The sequence below is a fragment of the Oppia nitens genome, unplaced genomic scaffold (assembly GCF_028296485.1).
Source record: "Oppia nitens isolate AA-2021 unplaced genomic scaffold, nextdenovo-longstitch-racon4-pilon3 scaffold18_pilon_pilon_pilon, whole genome shotgun sequence".
NCBI lineage: Eukaryota > Metazoa > Arthropoda > Arachnida > Sarcoptiformes > Oppiidae > Oppia > Oppia nitens.
Window position 1 is genome coordinate 995585 of NW_026533197.1, and position 18098 is coordinate 1013682.

General features: G+C 24.5%; 5 protein-coding genes across 5 annotated transcripts; 3 read left to right on the plus strand and 2 right to left on the minus strand.

Annotated features, from left to right (window-relative positions):
* Positions 1–2: 2 nt before the first annotated feature.
* Positions 3–3117, plus strand: LOC128965767 (glycine receptor subunit alphaZ1-like). The gene is made up of 10 exons (XM_054312531.1): positions 3–81; positions 155–225; positions 366–433; positions 704–930; positions 1861–1943; positions 2069–2135; positions 2235–2293; positions 2376–2527; positions 2618–2824; positions 2897–3117. The coding sequence occupies exons 1-10, from the start codon at positions 5–7 to the stop codon at positions 3080–3082; spliced, it is 1197 nt and encodes a 398-aa protein (XP_054168506.1). The 5' UTR covers positions 3–4; the 3' UTR covers positions 3083–3117.
* A 4004-nt stretch (positions 3118–7121) lies between these two features.
* Positions 7122–8435, plus strand: LOC128965852 (5'-3' exonuclease PLD3-like). The gene has a single exon (XM_054312630.1). The coding sequence runs from the start codon at positions 7140–7142 to the stop codon at positions 8433–8435; it is 1296 nt and encodes a 431-aa protein (XP_054168605.1). The 5' UTR covers positions 7122–7139.
* Positions 8436–8530: 95 nt separating this feature from the next.
* Positions 8531–9837, minus strand: LOC128965854 (presenilins-associated rhomboid-like protein, mitochondrial). Its single transcript, XM_054312631.1, has 6 exons — positions 9658–9837; positions 9458–9598; positions 9227–9368; positions 9006–9158; positions 8878–8948; positions 8531–8815 (listed from the first exon to the last, which is right to left on the minus strand). The coding sequence occupies exons 1-6, from the start codon at positions 9835–9837 to the stop codon at positions 8531–8533; spliced, it is 972 nt and encodes a 323-aa protein (XP_054168606.1).
* Positions 9838–10747: 910 nt separating this feature from the next.
* Positions 10748–12399, plus strand: LOC128965668 (etoposide-induced protein 2.4 homolog). Its single transcript, XM_054312407.1, has 6 exons — positions 10748–11037; positions 11098–11253; positions 11307–11612; positions 11675–11786; positions 12031–12217; positions 12282–12399. Exons 1-6 carry the CDS (start codon positions 11023–11025, stop codon positions 12379–12381), a joined length of 876 nt encoding a protein of 291 aa, XP_054168382.1. The 5' UTR covers positions 10748–11022; the 3' UTR covers positions 12382–12399.
* A 267-nt stretch (positions 12400–12666) lies between these two features.
* On the minus strand, positions 12667–15404 carry LOC128965934 (sodium/potassium-transporting ATPase subunit beta-like). The gene is made up of 6 exons (XM_054312715.1): positions 15162–15404; positions 14944–15084; positions 14754–14876; positions 14372–14559; positions 14183–14308; positions 12667–14106 (listed from the first exon to the last, which is right to left on the minus strand). The coding sequence occupies exons 1-6, from the start codon at positions 15283–15285 to the stop codon at positions 13861–13863; spliced, it is 948 nt and encodes a 315-aa protein (XP_054168690.1). The 5' UTR covers positions 15286–15404; the 3' UTR covers positions 12667–13860.
* Positions 15405–18098: the final 2694 nt, after the last annotated feature.

Below are 18098 nucleotides of genomic sequence, written 5' to 3' on the forward strand. Positions count from 1 at the left end.
TTAAATGAAAATTATATCAATATATCTATCATTTATCATATTATCATTTACATCATCTCCTACTAAATGTTTAACTTCAATGTAAGTATATGTACGATATATTAGTAGTTAAAAATAAATATCTATATTAACTAATATTAAATTGTATTAATAGATCTGATAATCGTATATTGGATTCAATAATACCGCCTAATTATGATCCAAGTTTTCCCCCAAACATGAATGGTTTGTGTTTATTATTATTTACATATATTAATGATAATTTAATAACATATAAATCTATTAAAAAACTAAATATATGTTTATATATAGTATATAAATAATTATTTATATATTTAATTAATCATTAAATTGTTAATTTTCAGGTAAACCCGTTAACGTTGATATCTCGGTGTCTGTGCTTAGCATACGATCCGTTAAAGAAACAGAACTTGTAATTATTGATTGTATTATTAAATTAATGAAATATATTATAATTGTATTAATTTGTTCATATAATATAAACTAATTTATCTTAAAATCATATCATTAAAAGTAATTTTAATAATTCAATTTAATTTAATAGAAATTGTAATTAAATTAAATATTAATACACAATTATTTAACAGATACTTAATATGGGCGTATATTATACATAAAAATAGAAAAATAAATTTAAATGATATAAGTTAATTGAATTTGACTAATTTAATATATTTAATAGACATATGTGATGGATGTATTTTATCATCAATATTGGACTGATCATAGACTTCAGTCGTTTTATTTAAATGAGACCAAAAGTTTGGTATTAGACAACACATGGAGAAAAAAATTATGGATTCCGGACGCATACTTCAAGAATGCATTGGACGGTCGGGTGCCGGACATCATATTTCCCACACAATATTTTGTCATCACTAACACAACCAATGTTTTTATGGCCTCCAGGTTTGACATTATTTTTATTATTGATAGATTAACAATTGATACAATTTAAAAAAAAAAATCTTTTATTATAAAAGAAAATATTTTAAAAAATACTTGTTATATATTTATTATGCTTATATTTTTTTTAACTATTAAATATTAACATACGTTAAAATCAAATCATTTATTGGCTGCCCATTAAACCAAAGCATTAAAACTTGTTATATAATATTGAATGTATTGATGAATACTGTATACTATATAAAACAGTATATTTATAGACAAATGCATATAAATTTATGAATGCCTATAATAAAAATGTCATTATTAGTCAAATTTGTTGAATAATGTTTATGTGAATTGCTTAAAAATCACATAATAACAATGAATAATGATATACTATATATTGTATAGCATATCAAAATAATATTATTTATTGAAAATATATGTCATAAATAGCTATTTCTTTAAATATGAAATATTTAAAAAACTAGATTTATCATTAGTAAAATCAATCATAAATATATTTCCATATCAATTATTAATTGAGAATAATGAACACTAAATCAGTGTAATAATAATAAATTTTAAAATATAATCGTAAACTTCAATTAATAGTACATTAATTTGTTATACACTTTAACTCTAAAGTAATTAATTGTTCAATTATTTTAATTATAAATATTAAAATTTAGAAATAAAAAAGTTCATTAAATACTATATATAAAAAATTATATTTATATTTTTGATTTTTTTACTAAACAATACCTAAAATATTTTTAATTTATACTGTAGAATGTAATGCTAACAAATTTATAATGTTAAATTTATCTAAAATATTTAGTTTGACATTATATGTGATTATTTAAATATTTTTATTTATTTATTTCAATTATTGTGTATATTTTGATGAATTATAAACTTTATATATTATATACAATGAATGTCAAGAATATCTCTGCAATTAAGTTGTGAAATGGAGTTCTCGAGGTTTCCACACGACTCTCAACAATGTTTTATAGACATTATGTCGCGTATGTATTGAATATTATATATTACAGTATATAATAAATATTATTATAAATTACTTTCATTATTAATATCAATATTTCATTATTTTATTGTATATATAATGCTATTATTTATACATTTATTTTAGTTTCTCACACTATAGACACCGTTATTTTGAATTGGAAAGAGTTTTCACTAACTAAACGTCTTTATATGTAATTAATTAATTAAATTTTATAAATAAATATATTCAATAAAAATAAATTATTAGTATATATATATATCTCTCATAATTTGTTAATAATATGTTTTAGGACTCAATTTTCTATATCTGAATCATCGGCTGAAACTCTTACAAAGACCTATATAATTGGTATTTATTAATAAAATTATTGTTTTAATATCATATCTTACAATAAAAATTAATATAATTATTTGTATTTTTATTATTTTAGGAAAATTTTCATGTCTTAGGGGACGCGTTGTATTGATACGACTTTTAGGACTCTATATACTGAAGAATTACATTCCCAGTGCTATAATAGTGATTATGTCTTTTGTTGGCTTCTGGATCCCAACTGGCGCTTATCCGGCTAGAGTGGCACTGGTATGCTATGATTTTAAATAATTTAATAGCTAAAATGTTAATATTTATGATATATTAAATTATATACTCAATTTATTAAATAATATTTAGGTAATTACAGCACTATTAGCTTTAATTACTCAACAATACCAGACTTCACAAGTAAACGTTTCGTATATAATAGCTATAAATGTTTGGATGATTATATGCATAACGTTTGTATTTTTGGCATTAATTGAATACGCGTTTGCAATAACTTACCAGGATAATAGACAAACAAAACAAACCAACAAAATTGATACAGAAATTGTTAACTCTGTAAATGTTATATCAATTTAAAAGATTAAAACAATTTTATTTATATTCTGTATTATTATTGATTTGTATTAGAATTCCAACGAATCCAAAGCCAAACCAATTGCAAAGTCAGAAATGAGTCAAAAATGGTTTAAAGTATACGCTATAACAGGGTTTAGGAGTAATACTAACAGAATTGATCTCATCTCCCGATACTTGTTTCCCATAGGGTTTACATTAAGTGTTATTATTTATTTATTTACATATGCTATGAAATAAATTTGACATTTTTATCAATTATAATAATTTTAAAATGACATTTATTAATGCATATAACACTAGAGTAATTATTAATATGTTTAAATTAGCAATATAAAATTGACATTCAATTAGTGTTTTATACTACTGTATGTACTACTCTAAACATCCTTAATTGTATAAATATTTCATTAATTTTATGACAAATATAATAAATTGTTTGACATCAATAGTTAATTGTTTAAAATTTAGTTAACTGAATAACATGAATACTATTTTTAAAATTAATAAATATATTTTATTAATTGAGAATTTGTATACATTTGAGACATTTGTATAAAATGTTTTGTGGTTTTATTTAAGCCATTTGTGTTTCAATAATTTTTTTGAACTAATTCTCTCATTTGGATCTGATTTAAAAGTTTGTTGCAATAAATTAATGCCATTTTCATTGATTTTTGGAATTTCTTTAATTACTGTCATTAGATCTGTTGTCTGTTTTTTCTTGAAAGACTGAAATTGAGAAGAATTAGTGTTTTTATCGTTTGGAGAAATACTTCCAAACGGCGAAAAGTTTGCACTGAGAAGACAATATGCCAAATATCCAGTCATCCAAACATCTATTTTGAAGGGATCGACCTCTTGTGGTGACTCAAAGAATTCTGGCGGCATATACTTGAAAGACAAACTTTCAATTCCGTTATTGGCATTACTTATAGACAGGTCTACAGCACGACTAAAATCACACAATTTGATAATATTGTTGTCAAAAACAAGACAATTGTCAAGTCGTATGTTTCGGTGAGCTATTTGGTTGGTGTGAAGATACACAATGGCTTCAATTACTTGTTTGAACACAGGTTTAGCATTTTCTTCACTCATTTTTCCTTTCTTTTCAATAACTTTTCTCAAATTTTCTTCGGATGATAACTCCATTATCACCACAGATGACATTCTGTACATTTGATTCGGTAGTTCTGCAATCAAACAATATGTGTCAACAATTTTTATGATATTCTGGTGATTCATCTTTTTAATGATTAACAATTCTTGTGGTGGACTTTGATTGCGTTTCTTGAGTTCGTTGTTTTCGTTGACAATTATCTTTGCGGCGATTGGTGTTGAGTCTGTAATTCTAGTGCCACGTCTGACAATAGATGATTCTCCCATTCCTAACAATGCCCTTCCGGTGCCCTTTTCGAGGTCATAACCTTTAGAATGAATCCAATCAAAAATATACTGAGGAATGTATTTGTCATCAGAAATGTCTTCAATGGTAATCCTTTCAATGTTAAGCTTTCTTTCAAATGAAGACTCCTTTTCTGTACTTTTTATAGACAATTGACATTCAACAGCACTCACTTCCTCAAGAATTTTGTTGGATCTAATAAATATCACCGGAATAGGTATTCCCAAATCGATGAGCAAAACAATGTGAACACCCGTTTTGATTCTTAATCTATTGTATTGACCACCACTTATAGTAAAATAGTCACCACTTGATCTGACCACTACTACCGGCAAATTGAATACTATATAAGATCCTGATTTGACTGTAATGACACCTCCTTTAAATATAAATATCAGACTATCTTTATCTTTATCTCTATGAGGTGTTACACCAATTTGGTGATCTAATGGCGGCTCAAATTTATCGCTATCATTGACAGCATTCTTGTCGTAAAAGACAAAATTATTACCATTAAGTTTACCATAAGTTGACGGTTGAATCTCATAAATAACTGGTCCAATGAATACCATTTTTTCTTTACTACCGATAAAATAATTACAAGAGTTTTCCATTTTTTCAACGCTTTGGTGTAATAACTGAGCCATTTGTGTGATATTGAAGACTTGATTTAATGTATTAGTTTTGATCTGTTTTGAATTTTCAATCAATTTTTCATTGACAACAAACGGGTTTTCTTTATTGTTTTGATCGCATTTAAACATTTTAATGCTTTGAAGTCTGCAATCCATCGGTAATATTATCTTTTTGTCGCCCAACCCATCGGGACCTGTGGTACACCACAAATCCATTGATATGTGTGACAAATATGTCAATTCAATTAAAAATTCAAACTATTTTCTACCAATTATTTTTCAAACAATATTATATTTCTTATAACGTTTAGCATAACAATCAATTTAATTACAAATTTCGTGATTTTTTTATAACAGAGATCGAAACAATGCAAAATAAGCAGGGATAGTTTTTCGAAATAAATTATCTATTGTTTAGTTATATAAAAATGTTTTTATTTTCAATCATGATTTTTGATGATAAAGTTTCAATTAATTATTAATTGAAACCAATTTTCTATTTAATATAGAACAAATATTTATTAAAATACATTTTTTCATTTAAATATTTAAAGTGTTCATGGTTAGTTATAGAAATTTGATATTAATTGTAATTGTATAGAAATTTAAATTATAATATGATATGTGTTTTATTAAATAATTCAAATTATATATTAAATAGATAATTGGTTTCAATTTTAATTAAAATAGTAATTTATTCTAAATTAAATATAGATTTAGCAAATTGACTTAATTACTAAATACTAAGACATTTATATTTTTAGAATTAAAAAAATAATTTTGTTCTAGGCCAATTCATTCATATCTATTTTATTTAAAAATCACTTTCACTAATTTTTTACCGATTTATTACATTATTATTGTCACAAAGTATGTCTAAAAAATTTTATGTTGTCTTTTAATTTCAGATTTGCCTTGAGTTTTGTACAACTAATTAAATTATAAATAATTAATATTAATGAGAGTAATCCTTGAAAAACTTTAAATCAAATTTAAAATCAAAATATATATTCAATGTACTAAATAAAGTGTTGTGAAATGCATCACAATTGCATAATAATAAAAGTTAAACATTATATACGACATAATATTATACAAACTATTTTTAGTTAAAACACTTAATACTGTTAATAGATTCTTATAACAAACTTATAAAACAAAAAATTCATAATATTATTATTATTTTAATGTCAAATTACAAATGGTATTCAACTGTAATACTAAAACTGTATTTAAGATAATATTAATTACATTTGTAAAACATTAGTTGAGTTTTACGGCAATTGCTTATTAGGCGCACCAATACATTAAAAAAACTCATTGTATTTTTAAATTATTATTTTATTTAATTATGAATTTATTATACATTTGTAGTTAATATGTTGCAGTCATAAGCACTGGCATATCGAAGCATAAAAGGTATGGTCAGTGCTATCCTTTATATAGGGATTTAAGTCAATAGATTGACTCATAAAATAGTCGGCAGTTTTTTGAAAAAGTAATAAAGTTATAGAAAGTAAAATATTTTCTATTATTGGTATAAATGTTAAATTTATGTCTATTTGTTAATTAAATTATTATTTATTTTAAGTGAAATATTTCTATATATAAGTTATCATCAGATATAAAGTAGATATACTTTACACATTTATTATTACATAATATTAAACTTACTCTAAATTGACATAATATTATTGATTAATAAAAAATTTAAGTTCATTGTAGATTTTAATAATATATAATTGTAACAATTTGTTATAAAATATAAATATAAAATTATAGATAGTTTTTATTTAATCATATCTCGTAAATAGTTATTGTAAAGTTTAAATTAAATTACTTTTAGTGCATCAATGTATTATATATTTGACTGAACATTGATTGTTTAGATATTTCAAGATTTTAGTAATAATCAATAAAATTAACAAAAATTTAGGCAATTAAACAGTTTATTAATATAAATAAATATAAATAAATGCAAATAATAATTATTTATATTTTATCTATAATTTGTAATATATTTATAAATATTTATTTTCCATTTAACTACTATAATATATATATATATATATATATATATATATATATATATATATATATATATATATATATATATATATCTAAAACATAGTTAATTAAAGTTTTATCTTTAATTTATTATCAATATTGACATTTAGTACTTATTTTTAATAGTCATCAGAATTGTTAACACAAATTATTAAACTTTTTCAAAATGAATATCTTATTTAATAAAATGTGTTTTAAATTAATATTAATTTGTGTATTATTGTCGACATTTAATACTGTTTTTAGTTCAATTGAAACTGAATTAAACTCAGATGAATGTAACGCCAATTTAGTGGAGACAATACCTATTGGTCTGACATATAACTCAAGTATTACAACTAAAGACACTTTCAAAGAGATGATTGCATTGATTTCAAGCGCTACCACAACACTAGACATCGCATCGTTTTATTGGTCACTATTAGGAACAGATGTGATGCCACATCCGGACAATTCAAGCATTAAAGGTAAAGAAATATTGGACACAATAGTGACGACAACGAGAAGACGAGACTTAATAACTCGTATTGTTGTCAATCAGACGACAACAAACAATACAGATCTACAACTTCTGGCTTCTGTAGCAAACATACGTCAACTAAACTTTACAAGACTTATAGGCGCCGGTGTTTTGCACACAAAGTTTATAATTGTTGACCAAAAACATGTTTATATCGGTAGCGCTAATATGGACTGGAGATCACTAACTCATGTCAAGGAAATGGGTGTTGTTTTATATAATTGTTCAGTTTTAGCAAACGATTTGATCAAAATATTTCAGGTATACTGGTATTTGGGAACAACAAATGCAACGATTCCCAAGAGTTGGCCACAAGACTGGTCCACAAACTATAATAAAAGTAATCCACTTTCACTTTCAATCAATGAGAAGCCTTATAATGTATTTATGTCTTCATCTCCAAAATCTTTTTGTCCAAATGGTCGCACAAATGATATTTCAGCCATTTTATCAATCATAAGAAATGCCAATAAATATATATATATAGCTGTAATGGATTATTATCCACAATATCTATACTCTAACTATAGGGCCTTTTGGCCACTAATCGATAATGAGTTGAGGAAAGCAGTGATTGACCGCAAAGTCAACGTCCGATTATTGGCCAGTCATTGGAATAATACCCGTAAATCAATGCCTTTGTTTTTAAAATCTTTGGCAGCTTTTAATGACAGCTCTGTATTTGGGGCTCACATTGAATGCAAACTATTTGTTGTTCCGGCGTTTACACCACAACAGGCAGACATACCTTTTGCTAGAGTTAATCACAACAAATATATGGTAACCGATCAAACAGCATATATCGGTACATCCAACTGGTCTGCAGACTATTTTGTCAACACAGCCGGTGTTGGCATTGCTATTACACCCACAAACTCAAGTCACTATAGTATTAGAGATCAATTACAAGAAATTTTTGAAAGAGATTGGAATTCGAGTTATGCTAACATTTATAAGTTTTGAATATTACAAACATTTATTATTTTGTATAAACATTATGATAAATATATTATGTTTACTGAAAAAAATTATTTGTTTATATAATAAATTAAAGTAAATCAAATTGATTTAATTCTTTGCCAAATATCAATTACTTGGTGTCGGTGTTGTGTCAGAAAATGCTGTCCATAACTGGTATACCAAACACCAAACAGAGTGCCTGCGAGATGTGCCGAGTGATCAAACAGTTTCCAACCCAACAACACTCCAAAGCTATCCATTGCTATTATGGCCTTTAAAGCCATTCCCGAAGAAATGGTAAAAAATGGTAGAAATATAATAACTAATTCCAAGTCTGGTCTTGCAATACAACACGAGGCAAGGATTCCCAGTATAGCTCCCGACTATTTAAACAATAAATTCATTTAATTTTATAGATTTCCTATTGTTTTCATTAATTGTTTACCGCTCCTAAAGATGATCCACTTCTTTTAAGCAATACTTTAGTCATATAACTACCATACGATGAAATAACTCCTAAAATATAAAGTATAATAAATAGATAACTAATAAATCATTTAATAATATTAATACCAGAGCTTAAATAAAGAGCGACAAACTGCTCGACACCAAACAAACTGATACCAACTTTAGTGAATGAGTGAAGAACCACTAAATTGAAGATTAAATGTGTTATTGAATAGTGACTGAATGTCGACAATAACATTGGCCAACATTTCACTTGTTCTTCAAATAAATTAATTTATATATTAATAATCAATGATTATTGCAATTTTCATATCAATTTAACGTACTATCAAAATAAGCGGTAAAGTATTTAAACATAAAAGGATGTAATCTTTGACTTTTCCAACACAGGAAAACCAGGACATTGATGGCAGCAATGGATGAAAAAACTTTGAATGATATATCCTTTGATTGCCACCATTTGTTTAACTGATTTATTAGTTTTAATCATATAAAAATATAAAGTATATATAAGTTTAATGAATTAATTTAATATTTTATTGAAAAACCTATAAAACCTCATTTCTAAGAGATCCGGTTTTTCTCTTTATATGATTGTCTTGAATGGTGTAAAAGTTTTGTCTCCAATCAAATGTTTGACCAAATAATGAGTTCTCATAATTATAAACAATACTAACCGTATATACAGTTCCGCTAAACTTATTAATTATAATTTAATAGATTAAATCAATTAATTATTAAAACAATCAATTTATACCCCAATTGTGAATATCAATGGTTTGATAAGTGTTTTGACACTATTGTTGCTCTCATTGTTTGACAATCTATTTGTAAAACTTCTTGAAACCAAAAAGTTTTTGACATTTCTTTTGAAAACATTTGTCAAACATTTATTTGCATTAAACGAACAAATATTTTGACGAAATAGTGATAACATTTTATTTAATCAATTATATGACACTATAATTGTTTTATTGTCTGTTAATTGTAACAAAAATTAGTTTAAATGAAAACACTTGTCGTAGTTATTACTAAACTTAGTCACAAATGATTTGTCTTATATTGATTGATACCATAACTGCTTCTGGAGATAGAGGTTTGGCACTGATTTATTGGCACATTATTTAAATAAATATCTCCCGGAGCCAAATATGTCTATAACTTACACAACTATTAGTCTCAATCAATAAATTTATAAAACATTATAAATACATTAATTATCAGTGAAAACATATCGATATATAATACCTATACATTAACATATATTATCATACAGTATAAGACATCAATGATATCATTAGTTTAGTTTTGACAGTGTTTTCAATTTAAAATAAGGTTTCTTACAATTAATTAATTATAGATATTATTATTATATTCAATGTTATTGTAATATTAATTTCAAATAATTAATTGTCAAATACTGTCTTCAAATGTCTTTTAAACCATTGGACCAAAAGATATGAACACCGATGAGATATCTTTGATATTATAATTTGTTGATAGTATGGCTATAATATAGTATATATGATAAACACATTAATTGTTATCATTTCAATATAATTAAATCAATGATAATATTTTAATGTATATGTTGTCTAATAATATCATATCATATGACTATTAGTTAATACTGTATTAAAGTATTGTATTTTTTTTAATATTATATTTGTCAACATATGACTGTTTATGAAAACAAATAACGTTAATAATTAAATAATTGGATAATATTTTAATATTATATTCATTGTATTAAAAATATTATTATTTATATAATACATTAATAAATAAAAAATCAAATTTCATGACATTATTGATGAAACAAAATGCCAATTATTTTATGAAATTGTGATAAAATAATACACAATATTATAAAAATTGAAAATAAAAACGAAAATCAATTAAATAATTAATAAATAATTGCTTTTAAATTAAATACCAAACAATTGATTGTTTATATCATATTTTGTTATATTTTAAAACTAAAAAAATGATTTCAATTAAAATAAAAGTTTTGCAAAATTAATGTTATTTTGTGAGAAATATTGATTTATTTTGTTAAACAAATGACAATTGAATTGAAGTAATATTTGTTGGAAGTGTTGGATGAGTTGAAGTTAGAAATATGAATATACTTCGGGTATTAAATACTTAATTGCAATGACTTGTAATGACTTGTAATGATTTGATTAACTTTTAGGATATAATGATTGGTGTGACGACTGGTGTTTACGACGCAATGGTTGGTATGTTTGCTATAAGACGTGTGGTTAGAGAAGATAGTGGAGGAGATAATGCCAACAATATTATGAAGAGAATCATTGAATGTATTGTCTTCAATGGCGGAGTCTTTTTGGTAAGTGATAAGAGTATTGAATCAATAAATCAATTGATATAATGAGTGGTCAGTTGTCAATAGTGTTGTTCAATCACGTGATTCTATCACTACTATACTTACTGATCCAATTCATATTTGGATCTCAAGAAGGAGTGGTGTCGATGACATGGTTTTGGTTGGAACCCATGCTTTCATACTTTTTCTCAGTCTTCTGGGTTTTGCCTCTTTTTTTATTGAGTCGTGTCGTGAATGCGTTGTGGTTTCAAGACATCGCCGATAATGCATTCAGAGGTCGTCAGCGATCCTTCAGAAATATTCCCGTCTTTATTGCCGACACTTTCTTCAGTCTCTTAATTCAAATTTTATTTCTAATTCAGGTTTCAATACAATAAACAATCATTTGATTGAAAAATAATTTTGTTATAAATTTGATTTTCAGTCAATGGTTGTCAAGTTTTTGCCGATTCCTTTTGTCGGACAATTAGCCGCTATTTTCCATTTAAGTCTATTGTATTCTCTCTACTCTTTTGAATACAAGTGGTTTAATTTAGGTTTGTTTGCATACAAAATGAGACTAATTTAAATAATTAATAAAATGATAATCACCTGTAATACTGTATATTTTTCTTATAAATTCAAATATACAGTAATAAACAATGTATACAATGGGTATATTGATACAGTATATATTTGTTTTTTGTCCCTGTTTAGTTTTATTCAATTTTTTAAGTTTATCTCATTGTTGTTTTCATTGACTATATAATCAATGTCTACTAATGAGATATTGTTTTATAGGATGGGAATTACATCGAAGATTACATTTTATAGAAAAATATTGGACTTACTTTTTAGGATTTGGTTTACCTCTAGCTATTGTCACTTATTTGATCCCAAGTTATTATTTAAGTGGTGCAATGTTTTCAATATTTTTTCCCCTTTATATCATAAGTGCTAATGAGGCCAGACCTCGATTAGACATTTGGTTAGTCAACTAATTGTCAATTATATAACTATTTGTCATATAATTAATATATATTTAATTATAGCAACAATCGAATTAAAATTTTTTCACCAGTCGTTTGGATTTCTAATAAAATATTATTTTTTGTATTTCAACTAAACCTTTGGGGTCGAAGAAATAGATAGCAAATGTTATATTCTTGAAATTATTTTGTATAGATTGCCATTTAAATTGTTAAATTTTAATACATAAAAATTATGTATTTTATTAAAATGTGAATAAATATATTGTTTTTTAATTAAAACTATACTTATCAATGCATTTATTATATTAAAAGCGATTTACAAGAAAATCGATTAAAGATTAAAATTTATAAAATTTAAACGATTAAATGATATTTATAATAATATATTTAAAATAATAAAATAAAACAATCGATATAAATAAGATTGCACTACAAGTGTAAAACCTTTATTTAATACAAACTATGCATTAATTAAAAGGCTATTTGTTTTTTGCGATTTATGATTAATTTGAAGAATAATTCAATTAGTTTTAGAAGAGAGCTATTGAACGGAATTTTCATTTTTTTTTATAATAATAACCATTTATTTGTAGAATGTTTTCCATAAAACGAGACTAGATTTCAAATTTGTGATCATATTTTACAAATTAAATATCTTTTATACAAAACATTTGTTACGTAAAATTAACAGAATTATCACTTAAATACAAATATAAGTTTATTATTATTATATTGGATGTGTTGTGTATCTGTATCTCAAAAATATATATAATAGCAAACAAAATCGTGAAATCGTAATCAAGACATAGAAAACAAACTACAGATCTGTCGATACTAATGCTTATTGTGTCCAATCTCTGAAAAAATCTCTAATTATTATTGCTTTTTATAAATTAAATTAAATCATTCGCTTTTAATGTTAATTAATTGAATGTTTAGGGTGTTGTGTAAGTGATTTATATTATACGGTAAGTGAAAATAAATGACATGTAATTATAATACAACTTTGCTTTAACTCGTGATTATTAAGAAACTGAATCTCTAATTATTTAATATTATGTTAATAATAACTACTTCAATGAGCAATCAATGCAATGCTGTTTAAGTTAGCTAACCATTACTTCAGTTAGTGTTACAAATCTATGTTAATCTATGTTTTGATAAAACATATACTGTATTAATAATCAAACTTTTTTTTACTAAATTACTTTATATAGTTATATATTTATATACTGTTCAAATAAAATGTAATTTTATGAATTCAATTCAAATGAAGTAATGGCTGATTAACAGCGCTGCCATACATTCATTAAATACTAGTTATGTTTGTGAATAGCAGTTACACAAGTTTATAGGCTATCAAAATACAAAATAAAATAATAACTCAATAACAGATTTCAACATAAATGCTATAACTAATGATGTATTTTTAACCAAAACTCGTTGTAATAATAATAATAATAACTAAAACTGAAATGAATTGCATTTTTTGTGAGTATGAATCGTTGAATCATTAGAGAATGCATTAAAATATTTTTAACTCAATTAAATTACTGTTGTTATCAATTCAAATAAAACTATAAATGTCTAAAAATCAAACCTAATCTAAAATTTATATAATTATATAATTATGTCATTACTAGAATCCGTCTATTAATAGCTCGAAGTGAACGCTACCCTCTCTATCCATTCGGTCGTGTTTTATATTTCTAGCCCATGCCTTACACTCGATATTAATTAACACTCCAGGAGTGGGCTTCTGGAAGTGGACGAACACAAATGGCGATAGATATCCGGGTTGGTTAGTAAATGGAAAGTACTTAAAATCGATTCCTTGGTGTGGATAGTACTGAACGGGTCCTATGTTTTCCTTGTCGGCCGCATTCTGGTTATAAAATTATCAATAAATGATAGATCAATACATAAATAAATATCTATATATATGTATATATTATACATACCTCTCCCTCACAAGAGATGAAAATGGTTTGAGTTTGATTGGCAACTATTTTGGGTCTAATTTCATCCGGGATATTACTGTTTTTCAAATCATCCGGAGTAAACGGTTCGGGTTTCCAATTGTATATCTATTATATATAATAGTATTAATAATCAAATCATTTCATTAAATTATATAATCAAAGTCTTACTCTATTCAGTTTAATCAGAACACAGGGATCGCCTCTTTTATAACCGAAATCCTGTCCACGACTGCAATTGTTGTCAATTTTCTTGATGTCAAAAAAGCAAAACTTGTCATCACTGGGAGGTTTGCCGTTATCGCACTGATCGATATGAGCTCCTCTGTCAGCACTGGCCTCATTGGCCTTCTCATAGGCTATACATACAAATTCATATCAAATCAATTGAAGGCTATTTTAAAATATCTGTTTAAAGTATTATTGTATGTAATTAACTATCATATTATACATATGTAATACTCGTATCACATATACATATAGAGTATATCACATAATTATCTATAATATGATGGATTAGTCTATAATTAAATTAGTTATTATTAAGACATACGTTCCAAGAATGTCACCAAACTGTCCCTCCAATGGTTCCAATTTTCTTCTTTGTGTCCCTGTTTGAACCAAATCAAAGTGCTCTCCACATTCTCATCACGAGGTCGTGGTCTGAAACCAAGTCCTGTGGTAAAGCAAATGTCATTTTAAGGCCATAACTAATGTATTAGTAATCATATAATCGATCAAACCTGGGTTGGATCCGATACGACTGTCCCCTAATTGCCATTTGGGCACTCGTTGGTCAATAGTTTGATAAAATATTAACAACATTAGAGCCCAGAAGGCAGCCAAACATAAGTAGAAGATTATGTAAAATATTAAGATCTTTACTGTAAAACAAAGCAATTATTAATCATAATATCAATCAAATCAAAGGGTGTGTTATGTGTGATATATGTATACATACGCCATGAACTACCAGTGCGTCCACAGAACTCTTTGGTTCTCGGATTCCATAAAAACTGAACGATTGATTCAGTTGTCGACAGTTTGTCTTCAGGTTTGAAGAAATTCGACTCTTTTTCAGCCATTTTGTCAACACTTTTATTCAATGCATTCACTGTTAACACACACTGACTGACACACACTCTCTCTCTCTCTCTCTTTCATTCAAAGACTAACTCTCTATGAAAGCTAACACTCATTACGTCAGTGACTGTTAGCCAATCATAAGTCAAATACATATGTATTACATGTTATCCAATAATATAGTGATTCAGTGAATGCAGTGTTGTATGTGTTGTATGTGTTGTATGTGTTGTATGTGTTGTATGTGTTGTATGTGTTGTATGTGTTATGCTATGCAACTAATTGTCAAACAATTGAATCAATTGATACCTCATATTAATTCCTAACTATACTTACTGTATATGACATGCTTTACAACCAAACATTCATTGCTATCTATGCTATCAATGCTATCAAACATTCAATTATTAATATCTTTAATGTTTTAATGTGTTAATCGCTATTAAATCACTAAAAGGCCTTCATTTCAATACATGATAGCACTGTTATGTCTGTACCGGCAAACAGGACCGGTATTTGCATTTTATCACTTGATGTTAGTTTCATTTTAATCAATATTACTATACATACAGTTTATAATATTATTATTACAATTAAACTTATTTTTTCAAAAAAGTTGAATAAAACAATTAAATCAAATCAATGCAAACTCAGCACAAATACACATAAAATATTGTAATATAATATATAATAAATTGTCGATTCATTGATTTTAAGCGTAAATCAAAATAACTGATCACTTGATCCCTGACTGCAATCGTTATCATTGCAAACAATTATTTCAATCTATATATGATATCCTTTTTGATGGCATTTAATAATTTGGTATAATTTCATTGTGTGTTTGTTTTAATTACACTATTTGTCACAACAATTCAAACCATTATTATTTTATCAATTAATTACATATTATATCAAATTACTGTATATTAAATATCATTTACAATATAATACCTTTGTATAAGTAATATAATAATTATTATTACGAATAATATTTGATAAATTGAAATCTTTATGTTAAATTGTTTTATTTATTATTCATCAAATTTATTTGATTTAATTAATTTTAATTAATTTTATAGCATTACCAAACTAATCATTATAATATACAATTTGTAATGTTTTATATATTATAAAAAGATTGATATTATTAAGTATAATTAAGTACTTTCAAAAATAGTTTAATAAAATTAACTTAACTATTAATATTGTATATAAAATTTGTTACTATAGATAATGGTAAGTATTTCTATTATAAAATATTAATTACATTTATAATGAAATATAAGCTGATTAGTTAAATGTAATATTTTAAATAAAAATTAAAATATATCAGTTTATAGCTAAAATATTATATTTGAAATAAATAAATAATAATTTATATATCAATGATAAATAACATCGATGAATAAATAATTTATGTTAATTTTTATACTACAGTATAATAATTTTTTATCCAATAATAGAGTATTAAATCTACTAAACATTTTATTTTAACAAAAAAAATCTACTTACAACTACTTTTAATAAAATTAAAATAAAATTAAAAATGTATTAAATTTATAAATTTAACATTAAAATATATAATTATACAAAAATATTATTAATTAAAATTTTATATAAAATCTTAATTTGTAATTAATATTTTTTAATTGTAAACTTTTTTCATTAACGAAAAAAAATCCCGTTTTTATCAGAAATAAATTCATGTGATTATGTCTTTAATATTTACGCAAATGTTAATCTTATAAAATTAATTTACGGTGTATTATATCTATTGTAAATCTTAAAATTAAATTTCAATTCACATATTTATAAACTTAAATATAAAAACATTTTATTTAATAAATGTATTTAAAATATATTTAAAATATGTGAGACTTTATGTATTTAATGTTATATACGATATATATAAATACAACAGTTATCATTCATAAAAAAAATATTTAATAACTGATAAGTTGCTTAAATTCAATACAAATTGATTATATTAACGTAGTTTTCATTGAGTAAAAATAAAGTTTGATATAATTTCCTGTTTTTAGATATTTAATTTTTGATAAATAAAATAGAAAATGAATACTTTGTTTTTAAATTTTTATTTATAAATATATTTTACAAACAATTAATGAAAAAGTAGGAATAAATGAATCGTTTAAATTCAAATTACAATAAATTTTGACAACATTTCAAAATCAAATTATTAGTCACTTTGATTTGAAGGCGTGAATATTTACTTTATTAATCCCTACTTAATAATTGTTAATTGCTTTTTATTATATTTAATTTAACACTAGTTTTAAATGTATGTATATAATAATATTCATTGCAAAACGCGTATATATATAATTAATTAATCTAATTATAATTGTAATTTGTTACACATACTGTATTTATTCATACTTATAAATATTTATAATAAAACATAAATTTAAACTGACAACAATAATTTATAAATAAATTTAAACAAAATGGTGATATTTGACAATATATTTGATATAAATTACAAATTGTCTAAACATAGGGTGGATTCAAAAAGGCATAGAAATGAATGAGATATCGATGTGACCAATCGTTATGTTATTATTAATAAATCATTTATGATTACAATAATATAATACTATCACCAATTAAATTCAATCATAATTAATGATAGCAATAATTTTAAGCAAATTTTTAATTATTATATAAAAAATTGTTCTACAATTACTCACAATAAAAAATTTATTTTTAATTAGATAACTATGAAAATAGCTATTATCTTAAAAACTCAAATATATTAATTTATTTATTTAATTAAAATAAAATGCACTGT